General features: G+C 42.4%; 1 protein-coding gene across 2 annotated transcripts in view; it reads left to right on the top strand.

Annotated features, from left to right (window-relative positions):
• The window catches only part of ank2b (ankyrin 2b, neuronal), an 801,710-nt gene that overhangs the window by 509,854 nt on the left and 269,626 nt on the right, over positions 1-22,230 (top strand). For both annotated transcript variants that reach the window (XM_059988791.1, XM_059988792.1), the window contains 3 exons: positions 5,775-5,873; positions 15,885-15,983; positions 20,380-20,577. In XM_059988791.1, coding sequence (XP_059844774.1) covers positions 5,775-5,873; positions 15,885-15,983; positions 20,380-20,577 — 396 coding nt within the window. The remainder of the gene's footprint in view (positions 1-5,774; positions 5,874-15,884; positions 15,984-20,379; positions 20,578-22,230) is intronic.

The raw sequence follows: 22,230 nt of genomic DNA, 5'->3' as shown, positions 1-22,230 counted from the left end.
TTTTTTCATATTCACAATGAGTTGGGAGGTTATATATGGATTATCATCTATTTGTATTTATACTTTAACCTATTAATTATGTATTCTCAAACTCTCTGTATCTATGTTTCTCTTATGTCTGTTTAAAATTAATAAAAAGATATAAAAAGAAAGAAAAAAAAGAACATAGAATAGTACAACACATTACCTCCAGGCCCTTCGGTCCACAATGTTGTGCCGACCCTTAAACCTTGCCTCCCATATAACCCCCTAACTTAAATTCTTCCATATACCTGTATAATAGTCTCGTAAATTTCACTAGTGTATCTGCCTCCACCACTGACCCAGGCAGTGCATTCCATGCTCCAAACACTCTGAGTAAAAACCTTCCTCTAATATCCCCCTTGAACTTTCCACCCCTTACCTTAAAGCCATGTCCTCTTGTATTGAGTAGTGGTGCCCTAGGGAGGAGGCACTGGCTGTCCACTCTATCTATTCCTCTTAATATCTTGTATACCTCTATCATGCCTCCTCTCATCCTCCTCCTCTCCAAAGATTAAAGCCCTAGCTCCCTTAATTTCTGATCATAATGCATACTCTCTAAACCAGGCAACATCCTGGTAAATCTCCTCTGTACCCTTTCCAATCCTTCCACATCCTTCCTATACTGAGGCGACCAGAACTGGACACAGTACTCCAAGTGTGGCCTAACCAGAGTTTTATAGAGCTGCATCATTACCCAGCGACTCTTAAACTCTATCCCTCGACTTAAGAAAGCTAACACCCCATAAGCTTTCTTAACTACCCTATCTTCCTGTGAGGCAACTTTCAGGGGTCTGTGGACATGTACCCCAGATCCCTCTGCTCCTCCACACTTCCAAGTGTCCTGCCGTTTACTTTGTACTCTGCCTTGGAGTTTGTCTTTCCAAAGTGTACCACCTCACACTTTTCCGGGTTGAACTCCATCTGCCACTTCTCAGCCCACTTCTGCATCCTATCAATGTCTCTCTGCAATCTTCGACAATCCTGTACACTATCCACAACACCAACCTTTGTGTCGTCTGCAAACTTGCCAACCCACCCTTCTACCCCCACATTCAGGTCGTTAATAAAAATCACGAAAAGTAAAGGTCCCAGAACCGATCCTTGTGGGATACCACAAGTCACAACCCTCCAGTCTGAATGTACTCCCTCCACCATGAACCTCTGCTTTCTGCAGGCAAGCCAATTCTGAATCCACCTGGCCAAACTTCCCTGGATCCCATGCCTTCTGACTTTCTGAATAAGCCTACTGTGTGGAACCTCATCAAATGTCTTACTAAAATCCATGTAGATCACATCCACTGCACTACCCTCATCTATATTTTTGATCACGTCCTCAAAGAAGTCTATCAGGCTTGTTAGATACGATCTGCCCTTCACAAAGCCATGCTGACTGTCCCTGATCAGACCATGATTCTCTAAATGCCCATAGCTCCTGTCTCTAAGAATCTTTTCCAATAGCTTTCCCACCACAGAAATAAGGCTCTCTGGTCTATAATTACCTGGACTATCCCTACTACCTTTCTTGCACAAGGGGACAACATTCGCCTCCCTCCTGTCCTCTGCTACAGTTCCCGTGGACAACGAGGACATAAAGATCCTAGCCAAGAGGCTCAGCAATCTCTTCCCTCACCTCGTGGAGCAGCCTGGGGAATATTCCGTCAGGCCCTGGGGACTTATCAGTCCTAATGTATTTTAACAGCTCCAACATCTCCTCTCCCTTAATGTCAACGTGCTCCAGAACATCAACCTCACTTTTTTGTCCTCACGATCATCAAGTTTCCTCTCAGTGGTGAATACCAAAGAGAAGTATTCACTGAGGAAACAGGAGTGAATCTGCAGGTGCTGGAAATAAATAAAAACACAAAATGCTGGCAGAACTCAGCAGGCCAGACAGCATCTATGGGAGGAGGTAGTGTCGACGTTTCGGGTCTACCTCCTCCCATAGATGCTGTCTGGCTTGCTGAGCTCTGCCAGCATTTTGTGTTTTTATTCACTGAGGACCTCGCTCACTTCCACAGCCTCCAGGCAAATCTTCCCACCTTTATCTCTAATCGATCCTATCTTCACCGCTGTCAACCTTTTGTTCTTCATATAATTGAAGAATGCCTTGGGGTTTTTCTTTACCCTACTCGCCAATGCCTTCTCATGCTCCCTTCTTGCTCTTCTCAGCCCCTTCTTAAGCTCCTTTCTTGCTACCCTATATTCCTCAATAGACCCTTGCTTCCTAAACCTCATGTATGCTGCCTTCTTCCACCTGACTAACTTTTCCACCTCAGTTGTCACCCATGGTTCCTTCACCCTACCATTCTTTATCTTCCTCACCGGGACAAATTTATCCCTAACATCCTGCAAGAGATCCCTAAACATCAACTACATGACCACAGTATATTTCCCTGCAAAAACATCATCCCAGTCCACACCCGCAAGTTCTAGCCTTATAGCCTCATAATTTGCCCTTCCCCAATTAAGAATTATCCTGTCCTCTCCTTTTCCATGGTAATGCTAAAGGCCAGGGAGCGGTGATCACTGTCCCCCAGATGCTCACCCACTGACAGATCTGTGATCTGACCTGGTTCGTTACCTAATACTAGATCTAGTATGGCATTCCCCCTAATTGGCCTATCAACATACTGCAACAGGATTCCATCCTGGACACACTTAACAAACTCTCCTGCATCTAAACCCTTGGAACTAATCAGGTGCCAATCTATATTAGGGAAGTTAAAGTCACCCATGATAACAACCCTGTTATTTTTGCATCTTTCCAAAATCTGCCTCCCAATTTGCTCCTCGATACCTTTGCTGCTACCAAGGGGCCTATAGAATACTCCAAATAGAGTAACTGCTCCCTTCCTGTTCTTGACTTCCACCCATACTGACTCAAAAGAGGATCCTGCTACATTACCCACCCTTTCTGTAGCTGTAATAGTATCCCTGACCAGTAATGCCACTCCTCCTCCCCTTCCCACACCCATCCCTTTTAAAACACTGGAATCCAGGAATATTGAGATCCATTCCTGCAATGGCAGCAATCCTGAGAACACCACCCTTGAGGTCCTGTTCTTCAGCCTTCTGCCTAGTTTCAGAAATTCACACTTCAGAACCTCATCCCTCTTCCCACCTATGTTGTTGGTACCAACATGTGTCACAACTTCTGGTTGCTTTCCCTCTCATACCAGGATGTCGTGCACCTGGTCAGAGACATCCCGGACCCTGGCACCCGGGAGGCAACAAAACATACGGGTGTCCTTCTCACATCCACAAAATCTTCTGTCTGCTCCCCTGACTATAGAGTCTCCAATGATGACAGCTCTTCTCTTCTCCATCCCACCCTTCTGCACCACAGTGTCAGACTCAGTGCTGGAGGCCCTGCCACCGTGGCTCACCCCGGTCGATCGTCCCTGCCAACAGAATCCAGGACGGTATACTTATTGTTCAGGGGAATGGCTACAGGGGTGCTCTGCACTACCTAGGTGACTATCGCTGAGTAGCACTCACATCAACAGTGATGAAATGTTTTGAGAGGTTGGTCATGACTAGACTGAACTCCTGCCTCAGCAAGGACCTGGACCCATTGCAATTTGCCTATTGTGGCAATAGGTCAATGGCAGACGCAATCTCAATGGCTCTTCACATGGCTTTAGACCACTTGGGCAACACAAACACCCATGTCAGGATGCTGTTCGTCAACTATAGCTCAGCATTTAATATCATCATTCCCACAATCCTGATTGAGAAACTGCAGAACCTGGGACTCTGTACCTCCCTCTGCAATTGGATCCTTGACTTCTTAACCAAAAGACATCAATCTTTGCGGACTGGTGATAACATATCCTCCTCGCTAACGATTAACACTGGTGCACCTCAGGTGTGTGCTCCCACTGCTCTACTCTCTGTATACACATGACTGTGTGGCTAGGCATAGCACAAATACCATCTACGAATTTTCTGACGATACAACCATTGTTGGTAGAATCTCAGGTGGTGACGAGGGGGCGTACAGAAGTGAGGTATGCCAACTAGTGGAGTGGTGCTTCAGCAACAACCTGGCACTCAACGTCAGTAAGATGAAAGAGTTGACTGTGGACTTCTGGAAGAGTAAGGCAAAGGAACACATACCAATCCTCACAGAGGGATCAGAAGTGGAGAGAGTGAGCAGTTTCAAGATCCTGGGTGTCAAAATCTCTGAGGATCTAACCTGGTCTCAACATATCGATGTAGTTATAAAGAATGCAAGACAGCGAGTATACTTCATTAGGAGTTTGAAGAGATTTGGTATGTCAACAAATACACTCAAAAACTTCTATAGATGTACCATGGAGAGCATTCGGACAGGCTGCATCACTGTCTGGTCTGTGGTGGTGCAGAGGGGCTACTACACAGGGCAGAAAGAAGCTGCTGAGGGTTGTAAATTTAGTCAGCTCCATCTTGGGTACTAGCCTACAAAGTACCCAGGACATCTTCAAGGAGTGTTGTCTCAGAAATGCAGTGTCCATTATTAAGGACCTCCAGTGCCTAGGGCATGCCCTTTTCTCACTGTTACCATCTGGTAAGGGGTACAGAAGCCTAAAGGCACACATTCAGTGACTCAAGAACATCTTCTTCTCCTCTGCAATCCGATTCCTAAATGGACATTGAATCTGTCCATTTTCCTGTCCTGTCCTGGACATTGTACCTCACTTTTTTTAATTCTAGTATTTCTAAGTCTATAGTATTTGCACAATTTTTAATCTATTCAATATTGTATACTGTAATTGATTTACTTATTTATTATTATTATTATTATTTTTATTTTTCTATTTTTTGATTTTTAATTTTTTTCCCTTCTATATTATGTATTACATTGAACTGCTGCTGCTAAGTTAACAAATTTCACGTCACATGCTGGTGATAATAAACCTGGTTCTGTTTCTGATTATAGAAAACATCCTCTCTGCTTCCACTCTATCTAGGCCTTTGTATATTTGATAAATTGCAGTGAAATTCCTCCCCCCCCCCCCCCATACTTATAAATTCCAAAGAATACAGGTCCAGAGCCATCAAATACTTTTCATACATTAACCGTTTCATTTGTGGGTTCATTCACCTCTGGATCCTCTTCAATGTTAGCACATCCTTTCTTAAGTAAGAGGGCTAAAGCTGCTCACCATACTCCAAATGTGATCTGACAAATGCCCTATAAAGCATTTACATCCTTGTTTTCATTTTCACTTCCTCTCAAACTCAGTGCTAACACTGAATTTGCTTTCCTTGCTACTGACTCAACCTGCAAGTTAACCTTTAGGGAATCTTGAACTAGGACTCCCAATGCCCTTTGCACTTCAGAATCCTGATATTTTCCCCCTGTTAAAAACAGTCTACATCTTTATTTCTTCTACCAAGTGTATGATCATACACTTTTCTGCATTATTTCATCTGCCACTTCTTTACCCATTCTCCTGTATGAAGATCATAGAAGGATTAAAAGCTGTTCAGTGCAAAGATTAAATAAAATTCTTGAACTTAGAGCTATCAATCACGTAAAAGCATGAGTTCTTAGCTCTTCAAACACTTAGATTTGCTTAAAGAACAGGTTAGGTTAGTTAAGGAATTTTTTTTTACCTTCTCCAAATTTCTCATAGATTTACCCTTTCCAACCAAAGTGACAGCCCTTCCTAAATGTAATGTAGCTGGATTTGAATTGTGTTTAATACAATGGTTGCTTAGAATTATTTGTTTATATATGATTGTGCTTTCTAATCTCAATTTAGAACGGAATTACTCCACTACATGTAGCTTCCAAACGAGGGAATACCAATATGGTGAAACTGTTATTAGATCGAGGAGCTCAGATTGATGCTAAAACAAGGGTGAGTCTTCCTTAATTCATGTTGTACTGCTAATCCTTTCATACGTCACCCTGTTTCAGGTAATATATCGTTCTTGTATAGAAGTGTCCACTCTGTGGGTTTACTAAGAACCATACCCTTTGCACTTAAGCACAGGTTCACGAAGCTACATTAGGGATAAGCAGTTCGCAGACCGTGCAAATTTATGATAGTTGAAAGTCAGTTAAACTTGGCAAGTGAAATGATATTGGGAAAAGGGTTGAAAATGAGAATAATCAATTTCATTCCTGACATTAAGTGTAGAACAAAAATAAGCTGAAAATAATTTTAAAATATTTACAATATATGAAGTATTCGTCAACTCTGAATTCCTCTATGCCACCTGTAATTTATATACACAAAATAAGGGATGTTGTGACCAGTCATGTCCCATACACAAGTTCTACTCTATTTTTCTCTTAGTTACTTACTTGAGTGTACTCTCGATTAGCAGAATTGTAGCCAGTGTGAATTGTTGACCTCCAAACTGATCAGCTTTCAATAATTATTTATTTCAACTGTTGAAATTAACTGCATATTGCTGAACCCATTGATTTTCATTTCATTGGCTTCCATTATTTTATTAAAGGACCTGTGTAAATAGTGTAGTTAATGCTGTATCCCAGCACAGTAAAAGAACTGTATTACAATGAAAACTTTGCATAAAGAAAGGAATTGTACAGCTGTAGTTACATAACTAACACTTTAACAGAATCCCAAAATATGATACAAAGCTGTTTATTTTGACCTTGTTTTTTTTTCTGGTGCAAATCTATTCATTTTTAATTTGCTGTGCATGTGTTATTTGAACAGATTGCTTACGTACTTCAGTGTGTTGAAGTGATTTTATTACTTTATTGGTGTCTCTCTCTTGCTTTAACTGCATTCCATCTATTTGGTATGGCTTTGGGTTTGTAGGGTAGTGATGAGGTAGGTTCACTGTTGCATGCCTGTCCTGTGCATTTAATGGAGAAGGCATGTCTTTTCCTCTTCCTGCCCAAGTTACCACCTTTTATCATTGTTGAAGGTGCTAGCTCTCCTGTGAGACAGGCTAACTTTGGAAAAACTGCTCTAAGTGACAATAACAACATAGGCAAAGAGGTTTAATTGCATATATCTTGATTTAACAACCATACATTCTCCTACAGGTCGTCATCCAATTTGGCCAGCCAATACATTATTTCCATCACTTTTCTGTACCAATAACCATTTAAAAAATGTTCTGTCACTGATGATAACTATTCTATGCTTATTATATCTAGAGTTTTATTTATTATATTTAGTGTTTTAATCACTTTCAAAAATATGTAGTCAAACCAATGGAAAGGTACTTTTACAAAATCAGATATTAGTGCAACCAGTGTCAGTAGAATGTTATTTTACTGATATAGAATATAAAACAGTGGAACATAGGAACAATCCTGTCAGCTCACAATGATGTGCCACTGTAAATAAGCCAATTCACATTCACATTCACATGATTGTTTAAAAGCCTTTTTAAGACCTTCTAATGTATGACCCCACCACCAGCATTCCAAGCACCCACCACTCTCTATGTAAAAAAAACTTGTGCTGCACATTAACTTTGACCTCTCCCCCTCTCAGGTTAAGTAAAAGACTTTTTGCCTCTGGGAGAAAGATAGCACCTATCTGCACAATCTATACCTCTCATAATTCTATAAACTTCTATCTGGTCTCCTCCCAGCCTCTGATGCTTCAGAGTAAATAACCCAGGTTTGTCCAGCATTTTCTGTCCAATATAGCACATGTCCTTTCATCCTGATAAATTTCTGCACCCTCCCCAAAGCCTCCACATCCTTCCTAAAAAGGAGTAACTAAAATTGAATGTAACACTTCAGGTGTGGCCTAACCAGAGTTTGATAAAGCTGAAAGATAAGTTAAGCTTGATGCCTCAACTGCTCATTATTCCTTTATTTGCCCATTAACATGGTCCCCTGGAATCTGCACCTCTCTCCACCCCAACAGACACACTAACGTGGCAGATGACTGCACTTCTATCTTGACACACTAACCATATGAGTTAATATATAAATAAAAACATTTTAAAGTAAGCCCCAGTCTCCTACACTCCCCTTGTTGAATTCAACAATCTTGTGCAATGAATTGTGATACCATATAAAAATCTGGATGGCAGGGTCTCTACCAAAGGAGGTGTAACGTGCTCCTTCTCTCTGTCAGCCTGCAGTTAGCCTTTGAACAAGGTGTAGCACCTGTTTAGCCTCCCGATCAGGGTCACTTGAGACCATGGGAGCAAGTGGTGGATGGTCGTATGAGCAGCTGGTGCATATCACAAGTCCTGGTTATGTGACCACTGATGTCGGGTAGACAATCTCTGAAGAGTATTGATAATGGGCTGGGTCACTGTCTTATGAGGATGAAAGGAGGAAAGAGAAAATCACTTCTGCAGCAAAATTTGTCAAGAAGTAGGTAGTGGGTAATAGGTAGTAGGTAGTAGAAGTGGGAACTGGAGTGATAGGGCTGAGAAAGGGGAAAACAGAAATAAATCAAAGATAGCATACAACAGAGATGATAGAAAGTACAGGCAGGAGATAAGGCATAATCAAAGCCAGTGGGATGAGTTACAGAGCAATAGAGGCATGGTGCAGTTAAAACAGAAAGCAACAAATACTGGACTGCAAGTGTTATATTTGAATGCACACAGCATAAGAAATAAAATGGACGATCTTGAAATTCAACTACAGATTGGCAAATATGACGTTGTGGCCATCTGTGAAATTTGGCTAAAGGATGGCTGCCATTGAGAGCTGAACGCCCAAGGATATACAGTGTATCGGAAAGATAGGTTAGTAGGCAGAGTGTGTGGCTCTGTGTGTAAGAAATATTATTAAATCATTAGAAAGGGATGACATAGGATCAGAAGGTGTAGAGTCTCTATGGGTTGAGTTAAGAAATGGCAAGGGTAAAAGGACCCGAGTGGCAGTTGTATACAGGTCTCCAAACAGCAGCCGGGATGTGAATTACAAATTCCAGCAGGAGATAGCAAAGGCGTGTCAGAATGGCAGTGACATGATAATCATTGGGGATTTTAACATGAAAGTTGATTGGGAAAACCAAGTCAGTACTGGACCTCAAGGGAGAGAATTTATAGAACATCTTGTTGTTGAGCCCATTCAGGGATTGCCTGTGCTGGATTGGGTTTTACGCAATGATCTGGAGGTGATAAGAGAGCTTGAGGTTAAGGAACCATTGGGAAACAGTGATCACAACATGATCATTTTGACATTTGAGAAGGAGAAACTAAAATCCGATGTGTTGGTATTTCAGTGTGAAATAAAGGAAATTACAATGGCATGAGAGGGGAACTGTCCAAAGTTGATTGGAAAGGGACACTAGCAGGAAGGACAGCAGAGCAGCAATGGTTATAGTTTCTGCAAGAAATGAGGGAAGTGCAAGACAGATAAATCCAAAATAAGAAATTTTTAAAAGGAAGAAGGACACTACTGTGGCTGAGAAGTGAAGTCAGAGCCTAAGTAAAAGCAAAAGAAGCCACAGCTAGGGGAAAGATAGAGGATTGGGTAGCTTTTAAAAACTTGCAGAAGGAACCTAAGAAGGTCCTTAGAAAGGAAAAGCTGAATTATGAAAGGAAGCTGGCAATTAATATCATAGAAGATACTAAAAACTTTATTATATAAAGAGTAAAAGAGAGTCAAGGGTAGATATAGGATGGATATAGGTAGATATAGGTATAGGTCTAGGTAGGGATATATTTATATATGAATATAGGTAGATATATATGTAGATATAGGCTCAGTGCTGGGACCCCAGTTGTTTAAAATATAAATGATCTAGACGAGGGAATTAAATGCAGCATCTCCAAGTTTGCGGATGACACGAAGCTGGGTGGCGGTGTTAGCTGTGAGGAGGATGCTAAGAGGATGCAGAGTGACTTGGATAGGTTAGGTGAGTGGGCAATTTCATGGCAGATGCAATATAATGTGGATAAATGTGAGGTTATCCACTTTGGTTGCAAGAACAGGAAAACAGATTATTATCTGAATGGTGACCAATTAGGAAAAGGGGAGGTGCAATGAGACCTGGGTGTCATTGTACACCAGTCATTGAAGGTGGGCATGCAGGTACAGCAGGCGGTGAAAAAGGCAAATGGTATGTTGGCATTCATAGCAAAAGGGTTTGAGTACAGGAGCAGGGAGGTTCTACTGCAGTTGTACAAGGCCTTGGTGAGACCGCACCTAGAGTATTGTGTGCAGTTTTGGTCCCCTAATCTGAGGAACGACATTCTTGCCATAGAGGGAGAACAAAGAAGGTTCATCAGATTGATTCCTGAGATGGCAGGACTTTCATATGAAGACCGACTAGGCTTATACTCACTGGAATTTAGAAGATTGAGGGGGGATCTTATTGAAACGTATAAAATTCTAAAGGGATTGGACAGGCTAGATGCAGGAAGGTTGTTTCCAATGTTGGGGAAGTCCAGAACGAAGGGTCACAGTTTAAGGATAAAGGGGAAGCCTTTTAGGACCGAGATGAGGAAAAACTTCTTCACACAGAGAGTGGTGAATCTGTGGAATTCTCTGCCACAGGAAACAGTTGAGGCCAGTTCATTGGCTATATTTAAGAGGAAGTTAGTTATGGCCCTTGTGGCTAAAGGGATCAGGAGGTATGGAGAGAAAGCAGGTACAGGGTTTTGAGTTGGATGATCAGCCATGATCATACTGAGTGGCGGTGCAGGCTCAAAGGGCTGAATGGCCTACTCCTGCATCTATTTTCTATGTTTCTATGTTTAGGACCAATAGAAAATGATGCTGGAGATATTGTAATGAGAGATGCAGAGACGGCAGAGGATCGGAATGCGCATTTTGCACCAGTCTTCACAGTGGAAGACATCTACAGTATACCGGACATTCAAGAGTGTCAGGGAAGTGAAGTTTGTGCAGTGAAAATTACTACTGAGAAGGTGCTCAGGAAGCTTAATGGTCTGACGGTGGATAAATCTCCTGGACCTGATGGAATGCACCCTCTGGTTCTGAAGGAAGTAACTGGAGTGATTGCAGAGGCATTAACAATGATCTTTCAAAAATTGTTTGATTCTAGCATTCATTCTAGATGACTGGAAAATTGCAAATGTTACTCCGCTATTGAAGAAGGGTGGGAGGCAACAGATAGGAAACTATATACCTGTTGGCCTGACACCAGTGGTTGGGAAGTTGTTGGAATCGATTGTTAGGGATGAGATTACGGAGTATCTGGAGGCACATGACAAGGAAAATCCTGCCTGACTAACCTACTGCAATTTTTTGAGGAAATTACAAGAAGGATGGACAAAGGAGATGTGGTAGATGTGGTGTACTTGGAATTTCAGAAAGCCTTTGACAAGGTGCTGCACATGAGGCTGCTTAGCAAGATAAGAGCCCATGGAATTACAGGGGAGTTACTAGCATGGGTGGAGCATTGGCAGATAGGCAGGAAACAGAGAGTGGGAATAAAGAGATCCAATTCTGGCTGGCTACTGGTTACCAATGGAGTTCCACAGGGGTTGGTATTGGGACCGCTGCTTTTTATGATGTATGTCACTGATTTGGACTATGGGATTAGTGGATTTGTGGCTAAATTTGCTGATGATAGAAAGATAGGTGGAAGAGTGGGTAGTATTGAGAAAACAGAGAGTCTGCAGAGAGACTTCAATAGTTTAGGGGAATGGGCAAAGAAGTGGCAAATGAAATACAATGTTGGGAAGTGTATGGTCATGTACTTTGGTGAAAGAAATAAACAGGCAGACTATTATTTAGATGCAGAGAGAATTCAAAATGCAGAGATACAAAGGGACTTGGGAGTCCTTGTGCAGGAAACCCTCAAGGTTAACCTTCAGGTTGAGTCGGTGGTGAAGAAGGCATATGCAATACTTGCATTCATTTCTAGAAGTAATGAATGTGATATTGAGGCTCTATAAGGCACTTGTGAGACCACACTTGGAGTATTGTGTGCAGTTTTGGGCTCCTTATTTGAGAAAAGATATACTGACATTGGAGAGGGTTCAGAGAAGATTCATGATAATGGTTCGAGGAATGAAAGGGTTACTGTATGATGAATGTCTGGCAGCTCTTGGGCTGTATTCCCTGGAGTTCAGGAGAACGAGGGGGGATCTCATAGAAACATTCCAAATGTTAAAAGGCCTAAGCAGATTAGATATGGCAAAGTCATTTCCCATGGCAAGGGAGTCTAAAGACAAGAGAGCACGACTTCAGGATTGAAGGTTGTCCATTTAGAACATAGATGCGGAGAAATTTAGTCAGAGGGTGGTACATCTGTGGAATTTGTTGCCACCAGCAGCTGTGGAGGCCAAGTCATTGGGTGTATTTAAGGCAGAGATAGATAGGCTCTTGATTAGCCAGGCATCAAAGGGTGGAGGCAGGGGAGTGGGGATAACTGAAAGAATTGGATCAGCCCATGATTGAATGGTGGGGCAAACTCGATGGGTCGAATGGACTACTTCTGCTCCTGTATCTGATGGTCTTATGATCATGGTCATGGATAAAGAAAAGAATAAGAACATGGGCAAAAATTCAGATTAAAGATAAATGGAAGACCATGTAATACGACACGGCGCATAATGAAGATGATAAGTACTCCTCAAAATGATAAAACATCAGAATACTTCAGAAATATCAGAACTATTATAATTATTTGTTATTTCCCTTGTTATGCCTGGACACACAAGACGCTCATCTTAAATAAATATCCCTTGAGAATGTCACCACTGTTCCCATTTCAAAATTGTGCGTTAATAATTATTTTGGTATATCTAATCATCAGCTCCATTGTGTTACAATTCATCCTGCCATGAAATTCTGATTTTTACCCAATACTAACAACATTCTAGTGTAGTCACCATCTTCCTTTTGAAATGCTAACATTCAAAGTTCTCCAGGTTTGCTGCTCAAACAATCCAGGTGAAGGATGAGAATATTGGATAACTTCAAGCTCATCAGTTTTGAAAACGTTCTGCAGCCCAGTGTTTGTAGCTAAAGATGTTTCATTTTAGCTTGAATGGATTGTTGGCATTTATTTGCAGAAGAACTAAAAGTAACCTATTATACTATTGAAATATAGAATTCCATTCATAACAGTAAGGCTGTGGGGAACAAATAGAAGTAATAATGTAAAAAGCAAATTTAATTCCATATAAAGTCATTGTATTTTCCTTATAAAAAGTTATTTCCTCTGTTGATTGACATCAGCCCCTTGCTAGTGCTGCCATATTGGAATTATGTATTGATGTGTGAAGCAGCATAAATTTGGGATTTTGAAGATGATTTTTAAAAGTGATCTCCAAAATGGTATATGCCCTAATTATTTGAGAGGTTTAATTATGAAGGTAATGGGGACAGTGAGGTCTGATGTTAAGGGCATGAGGTGCAGTGAATATAGTCATAGAGCACAACAACCAATGACAGCCCCTTCAGCCCATCTAGTCCATTCTGAACTGCAATACAGCCTAGTCCCATAGAACCACATGCAGACTATAACCCTCCAAACCCCTCACCCACCTAATCTATGTATTTATCTTATCACCTTTATCAACTTCTCTTCAAAGTTGCAATTGAACCCTCATCCACCACTCACAGTGGCAGCTCTTTCCACTTTCACACAATTCTCTGAGTGACAAAGTTCCCCCTCCAGTTCATCTTAAATATTTCACTTTTCACCCTTAACCTATGACCACTAGTTCTCGCCTCACCTAATCTCTGTAGAGAAAGGCCGTTTGCATTTAGCCTCATAATTTTGTATACTTCTATCAAATTTTCTTTCATTCTTCTACACACCAAGGAAAAAATCCCTAACTGATTCAACCTTTCCCTATAACATGGGTCCTCAAGTCCTAGCACCATCCTCATGATTTTTTTGGTTCTCTTTCACTCTTACTAATATCAATCCTGTAGGTAGCTGACCAGAACTGTATACAATACTCCAAATTTGGCTTTACCAACACTTGTACAACTCCAACATAACATCCCAACTCCTATACTCATTACTTTGTTTTATGAAAGTCAATGTGCCAAAAGCTCTCTTTATGACCCAATCTTCTTGTGACAATTCTTACAAGCATTTATGGATCTTATTCCCAGTCCTCAGTTCACTGTGTAAATCCTACCCGGTTTGTTCTCCCCAAGTGCAACACCTCACACTTGTCTGCATTAAATTCCATTTGCTATTTTTCAGCCTCGTGTTCAATTTACTGTTTTGAGCTTTATTAGCACGTGGCATGGGTAGCAATCCTGAGATCACCACCTGGAAGTCCCACTCTTTAACTTGGCATCTAACTCTCTGAGCTCACTTTGCAAGGCCTCAGAACCTATGTCACTGGTGCTGACATGGACCACTACCCGTGGCTGCTTACCCTCCCTTTAAGGATGCTATGGATTCGATCCAAGATGTCCCTGACCAGCACCTGGGATTCACACGGGAAACTCATTTTCATCCATGGAACCCCTTGTCTGTTCCCCTAATGATTGAATCCCTAATCACCTAATCCCTAATTAACTCATTCCACCCCTCCCGCACTTCTCGTCTGAGCCAAAGAGCCAGACTCATTGCCAGAACCCAGACTGCTGTGGCTTTCTTCTGCAAAGTCATACTGTGTCCCTGCACCCCCAACAGTATCCAAAACAATTTATGTGTTAGACAATAGACAATAGGTGCAGAAGTAGACCATTCGGCCCCTCGAGTCTGCACCGCCATTCTGAGATCATTGCTGATCATTCACTATCAATACCCAGTCCCCGCCTTGTCCCCATATCCCTTGATTCCCCTATCCATCAGATATCTATCCAGCTCCTTCTTGAAAGCATCCAGAGAATTGGCCTCCACCGTCTTCCAAGGCAGTGCATTCCACACCTCCACAACTCTCTGGGAGAAGAAGCTCTTCCTCAACTCTGTTTTAAATAACTGACCTCTTATTCTCAATCCATGCCCTCTGGTACTGGACTCTCCCAACACCTGGAACATATTTCCTGCCTCAATCCTATCAAATCCTTTAATTATCTTAAACGTTTCAATCAGATCCCCTCTCAATCTCCTCAATTCCAGCGTGTACAAGCCCAATCTCTCCAATCTCTCTGCGTAAGACAGCCCTGCCATCCCAGGACTCAATCTAGTGAATCTACGCTGCACTTCCTCAATTGCCAGAATGTCCTTCCTTAAACCTGGAGACCAAAACTGTACACAATATTCCAGGTGTGGTCTCACCAGGGCCCTGTACAAATGCAAAAGAACATCCTTGCTCTTGTACTCAATTCCCCTTGTAACAAAGGCCAACATTCCATTTGCCCTCTTTACTGCCTGTTGCACTTGCTCATTCACCTTCATTGACTGGTGAACTAGGACTCCTAGGTCTCTTTGCATTTCTCCCTTACCTAACTCGACACCGTTCAGACAATACTCTGCCCTCTTGTTCCTGCTTCCAAAGTGGATAACTTCACATTTATTCACATTGAATGACATCTGCCAAGTATCTGCCCACTCATTCAGCCTATCCAAGTCTCCCTGTATTCTCCTAACGTCCTCTTCGCATGTCACAATGCCACCCAGTTTAGTATCGTCAGCAAACTTGCTGATATAGTTTTCAATGCCCTCATCTAAATCATTGACATAAATCGTAAAGAGCTGTGGTCCCAATACAGAGCCCTGTGGTACCCCACTAGTCACCTCCAGCCAGTCCGAGAAACACCCATTCACTGCTACCCTTTGCTTTCTATCTGCCAACCAGTTTTCTATCCATGTTGAAACCCTGCCCCCAATGCCATGAGCTCTGATTTTACTCACCAATCTCCTATGTGGCACCTTATCGAGGATGCAGGGAAGAGAAGAGTTTGTGTAAATGAACTAGTGTTAGTTATTAATTTGCCTTGATAATTCTTCTGGATTTCAAATGTTTGCACAACTTGTGCTACTCACCCAGATGTGCCTGTTTAAGCTATTTTGTTTTTTCATCAGGATGGACTGACCCCACTACACTGTGCAGCAAGGAGTGGACATGACGGAGCTGTAGAAATTCTGCTTGAGAGAGGAGCCCCAATGCTTGCCAGGACAAAGGTGGTTTTGTGTACACTGTTAAGTAGTTTGAGTTCATTAGTTGGTGTGCTAATTAAGACCATTTGTCTCAGATTAATAGTGAATAGACTGGTTAACTAATTCATAGTTGAGATTTGCCCAAGATGAGTTTGACTTAAAAACACACAATAACAGCAGCCCATTTCCCCAGTTAAACTGCTGCCTTTTGCAAATCAATTTGGGTGGAGGTTTTGGACACCAGGCCTGAACTTCTACTTAGCAATCCCTGGACAAGTGTACTCTGATATTTGGGTACTCATAAAATGCTGATGGTGAATGCAAACAACATAGTTCCATGACTATGAAGCTGAAAGAGCGCTGTGTTGCAAACTCCATTCCAACTTTACAGTGTACTGCTAATTTCTGCAATTCCTTCACACTTCTTGTTCAAGATGCTGATAGTCACATCAAATATGATAGGCTGACTCTTCTGAACATTGGAAAGTCAGCATTTACTCACAATGTGCCGCCTTTTCTACATTGGGAACCCTTGCTTACACAATCCATGGGAGGCTCATTTATTACACCACCATTACCTTGGAAGTGGTGCTGGAGGCAAGGGAGAAGGGCTGGTGTTCTGGTGAGGTTGAGATGTCATGCTAATTGGCCGCCGCTCCCTAGCATACTCCTGGGTAACGTTCAGTCCCTGGACAACAAGCTGTGTGAGCTGAGAGGCAGAATCTCCTAACAGCAGGAAATAAAGCAGGAAAATGCTTTGTGCTCTGTAGAGACCTGGCTGACAGAGGAGATACTGGATCATGCCATCGAGCCTTCTGGGTTCTCCTTTTTCTTGGCGGACAGGTCTAAAAACCTCTCTGGGAAGAGTAAAGGAGGTGGGGTATGCTTCATGGTCAATAATGCTTGGTGCAACCCCTGGAATGTGCATTCCCTCAAATCCTTTTTTCCCCGGATCTGGAGTACCTTGTGTTGCTGTGTAGATCTTACTGGCTGCATAGGGAGATCATGGCTTTGTATATCACAGCCATGTATATTACGCTGCAAGTTGATACTGACCTGGCTCTTGGGGAGCTGTAGGAGACCATCAGTACCCTGGAGATGCTTTCAATGTTGCAATGTTTCAATGTTCAATGTTGTTTTCAATGAGACTTTAATGGAGTGTCGCTGACTAAAGTCTCTCCAAAGTTTGGCCAACTTGACTACAGCTATTTTCCCTTTCTCAGTGCTTACAAAGCGCTTCTCCATCCACTGCTTGGGAAATCAGATCACTCCTCCATCATGCTTCTGCCCATGTATAGGGAGAAACTAAAACAAGAGGCGACCATAGTTAAAACCGTCCACTGTTGGTGACACTAATCTGTCTTCATGCTACAGGACTGCTTTGATAACATCAACTGGAATATCTTTCATGATGAGGAAGTCTCTGAGTTCTTAGAATGGTTCAGAAGCTTCACCTGGAAGTGCATTGAGGATGTTTTCCCCCCCAAAAATCGGTCATGGTCTATCCAAACCAGAAGCCCTGGATCAGCAGTTCTGTGCATGTTGCTCTTATTGCTTGAGACAGAGCTTACATTGCCATTAACCAATGGGATCTTAAGAAATACAGCTGTGATCTACACAAAGTCATTAGAGGCAGTGAAATGACAATACAGGGACAACATCCAGACACAGCTTTCCACCAACAGCGCATGCAGCTTATGGCAAACTCTGCACACCATCACAGACTTCAAAGCTAAGTGCAGTGGTGCTGCCAACATCGCTGCCTCTCTCCCAGATGAGATATATCTTTTTTTCGCTCGGTTGGATGCCGCCAACACTGAGCCCCCGAGGAGAGCCACCAAAGTGACCTGCACCATGGTCATCTCTGAGGCTGATGTACACAGGTGTTTCCAATAAGTGGACAGCCACAAGGCTGCAGGACCCAATGGCATCCCAGGATCAAGGTGTGTGCGGCACAACTGGCAGGTGTGTTTACAGACATTTTTAATCCCTCCCTCTCCCAGTGTAGAGTGTCCTCCTGCTTCAAAACATCCACCATTGTCCCTGCACCTAAAAAGGCCAATGTAACATGTCTAAATGACTGGGCGTTCTGTTGCACTCACCTCAATAATAAGCAAATTCTTTGAGAGGCTGGTTAAGGACTATATCTGCAGCATGCTACCACCCAAACTGAACCCCTACGATTTGCCTACTGACACAACTGATCAACAGATGACACAACAGCCACCCCTCTGCACACTGCCCTTACATATCTGGAGAAGAAGGCTGCTTATGTGAGAATGCTGTCAGCATTCAACACCAGAGTTCCCTCCTGGCTTGACAAGAAGCTCAGAGACCTTGGCCTTTACCCTGCCTTGTGTAGCTGGATCCTGGACTTCCTGTCAGATCACTGGTAGGTAGTAACAGTGGGCTCCCTCAACTCTGCTCCTCTGACCCTCAACACAGGTGCCCCTCAGGGCTGTGTCCTAAGCCCCCTCCTTTACTCTCTGTATACCCACAACTGTGTCACCACCCACAGCTCCAATCTGTGAATGAAATTTGCAGATGATACTACATTGATTGGCTTCATTTCAAATAATAATGAGGCAGCCTACAGAGAAGAAGTCATCACCCTGACATAGTGGTGTCAAGAAAACAGCCTCTCCCTCAAAGTCAGAAAAACCAAGGAGCTGGCTGTGAACCACAGGAGGAATGGAGACAAGGTAACCCCTATTGACATTAATGGATCTGGGGTTGAGGGGGTGAACAGCTTTAAGTTCCTCGGCAACCACATCACCAAGGATCTCACGTGGTCTGTACATACCGGCTGTGTGGTGAAAAAAGCACAGCAGCGTATCTTTTACCTCAGACAGTTGAAGTTTGACATGAGTCCCCAAATTCTAAGGACTATCTACAGAGGCACAATTGAGAGCATCCTGACTGGCTGCATCACTGCCTGGTATAGGAACTGTACCTCCCTTAATTGCAGGACTCTGCAGAGAGTCCAGCGCATCTGTAGATGTGAACTTCCGACTAATCAGGACATTTACAGAGACAGGTGCGTAAAAGGAACCGGAAGGAGCATTGGAGGCCCAAATCACCCCAACCACAAACTGGTCAGTTGTTACCATCTGGGAAACAATACCAAGCATAAAAGCCAGGACCAACAGGCTCTGGGACAGCTTCTTCCATCAGGCCATCAGACTGCTTAACTCATGTTGATCAAATTGTACTTCTATTGACTGTCCTGTTGTACACACTGTTTATTACCAATTACTATAAATTTCACATTGTACATTTAGACGGAGATGTAACATAAAGATTTTTACTCCTCGTGTATGTGAAGATGTAAGAAATAAAGTCAATTCTTTTTAATTCTATCCAGTCATTCAGTGTCTTTGATAACTGAGGGTTTCACGTAGAAAGTTCCTATCAATAGCAGATTAATGTTGATATGAATGCTCCATGCACCATTGTTGAATTTAAATGGTTCATGCTGGTTGTCCCACTGGGAACAACTGGCTGCTAGTTAGTCCCAGGGGGAAGTAAGTCTTTGAGTTGCATAAACCAACAATAAATCCAGGACATGCTGAACAACAGATGCTAGCATATCCGTTCCAGCTCTGCACTCAGTGAAAGAACCCAATGATGGGATTCTGTGGTCTACAAATTACTAGGCACTTTTCTGAAAAATAAGGTATTCTTGTCTTTGGTTGTAGACTAGTTTTTGAGAGACTTCTGTTGACTAACCACAAGTGTCTGAAGTTTCTAAAGTTCAAAGTAAATTTATTATTAAAGTACATATAAGGTATGTACTACCCTGAGATTAGTTTTCTCGCAGGTATTCACAGTAGGTACAAAGAAATACAATAGAATCAATGGAAAACTGCACTCAAACAAAGATGGACAAACAACCAACGTGTAAAATAAGTAAAACTATGCAAATGCAATAAAAATAAATAATAAATATGTAATAAATAATATTGAGAACATGAGTTATAGAGACCTTGAAAGTGAATCCATAGGTTGTGGAATCAGTTCTGTGCTGGGGTGAGTGAAGTTATTCATGGTGGTTCAGGAGCCTTATGGTTGAGGGGCAATAACCGTTCCTGAACCTGGACCTAAGGCTTCTGTACTTTGTTCCAATGGCAGCAAGAAGAGAGCATGGCCTGGATGGTGGGGGAACCTTGATGATGGTTTATTGTGACCACACTTCATGTCGATTATGGGGAAGGTATTTTCCTGTGATTGACTGGACTGTATCCATTCTTTGCCGTTCATGGCCATGAGCATTGGTGTCTCATATGTTGTTTCTGCTCTTTATCCAGAATAATCACAGAAATCCCTCATTCACCATTTCCTTCTCAGGTAACCTGCTGTGGTTTTGAATTAAGAAGTTAATGATTTTCCTTTTATTTCTCTTTTGCTTTCATGTGAACAGAATGGTTTGTCACCCCTCCATATGGCTGCCCAGGGAGATCATGTGGAATGTGTCAAGCATCTGCTGCAGCATAAGGCACCAGTTGATGACGTCACACTTGACTATCTCACTGCATTGCATGTGGCTGCTCACTGTGGTCACTACAGGGTCACCAAGCTCCTCCTGGACAAGAGAGCCAATCCTAATGCCCGGGCACTGGTAAATAGTGATTATAAAATTAGTTAAATTCACAATTACAGTTAGTCTCAATGGGTTTACACAGATGGTTCACAGTTTGTATTTAGATGTGTACTGATGATTTTCTGTGCTTTCAGATATTATAGAAACATAGAAAACCTACAGCATAATACAGGCCCTTCGGCCCACAAAGTTGTGCTGAATATGTCCCTACCTTAGAAATTACTAGGCTTACCTATAGCCCTCTATTTTACTAAGTTCCATATACCTATCTAAAAGCCTATTAAAAGACCCTATTGTATCCACCTCCACCACCGTTGCTGGCAGCCCATTCCATGCACTCACCACTCTGAGTAAAAAACTTACCCCTGACATCTCCTTTTACCTACTCCCCAGCACCTTAAACCTGTGTCCTCTTGTGGCAACCATTTCAGCCCTGGGAAAAAGCCTCCAACTATCCACACGGTCAATGCCTATCATTAACTTGTACACCTCTCCCTTAAGTACACCCAATCACAGCTGCCTCTGGCAATGAATTCAACAGATTCACAATCTCTTGCTAAAGGAAGTCCTCCTCATCTTCCTTCTAAGCGGATGACCCTCTATTCTGAGGCTGTGTTCTGTTGTCCTAAATTCTTCTACCATAGGAAACATCCACCTGTATCTACTCTATCGAGGCCTTTCAACATTCAATAGGATTCAATCAAATCCCCCCCCTCATTCTTCTAAATTCCAGTGAGTATACAGTAGTTCCAGAGCCATCAATCGCTCCTCATATGATAGCCCTTTTGATCCCAGAATGATTCTCATAAACCTCCTCTAAAACCCTCCAAATTTAGACATCCTTTCTTAAATAAGGAGCACAAAACTGCTCACAATACTCTGTGAAGCCTCAACAGTGCCTTATACATTTCATCCTTGCTTTGATTTCCTAGTCCTCTTGAAAGGAATGTTAGCATTGCACTTGTCTTCCTCACCACTGTCTCAACCTGCAAATTAACCTTTAGGGAATCCCACATGAGGACTCCCAAGTCCCTTTGCATCCCAAATTTTTGAATGTTTTCCTTGTTTAGAAATTAGTCTGTGTTTTTATTCCTACTACCAAAGTTCATGACTTCCTGACACTGCATACTGTTCTGCCTCTTCTTTGTTCATTTTTCTTAAACTGTCTAAGACCTTCCCTGCTTCCTCAACACTACCTGCCCCCTGCCTAGCTTTGTATCATCTGCAAACTTGGCAACAAAGCCATGAATTCTGTCATCCACATAATTGACATACAACTTAAAAGGAAGCAGTCCCAACATAGGCCCCTGTGAACATTACTAGTCACTGGCAGCCAATCAGAAAAGGCTCCCTTTATTCCCAGTCTTTGCCTCCTGCCAATCAACCAATGCTCTGTTCATGCTAGTATCTTTCCTGTACTACAATGGGCTGTTGTTAAGCAGCCTCAGGTGTGGCTCCTTGTCAAAGACCTTCTCAAAATCCAAGTACACAACATCAACCAATTCTCCTTTGTCTATCCTGCTTGTTATTTCTTCAAAGAATTCCAACAGATTTGCCAGGCAAGAATCTCCCTTAAGGAAACTATGTGCCTCCAAGTACCCAGAAACCACATCCTTATCAATTGACTCCAATATCATCAGAACCAGTGTGGTCAGGCTAACTAGCTTATAA

This window comes from Hypanus sabinus, chromosome 14, assembly GCF_030144855.1.
Source record: "Hypanus sabinus isolate sHypSab1 chromosome 14, sHypSab1.hap1, whole genome shotgun sequence".
Taxonomy (NCBI): domain Eukaryota; kingdom Metazoa; phylum Chordata; class Chondrichthyes; order Myliobatiformes; family Dasyatidae; genus Hypanus; species Hypanus sabinus.
This window is presented reverse-complemented; position numbering and strand designations above follow the sequence as displayed.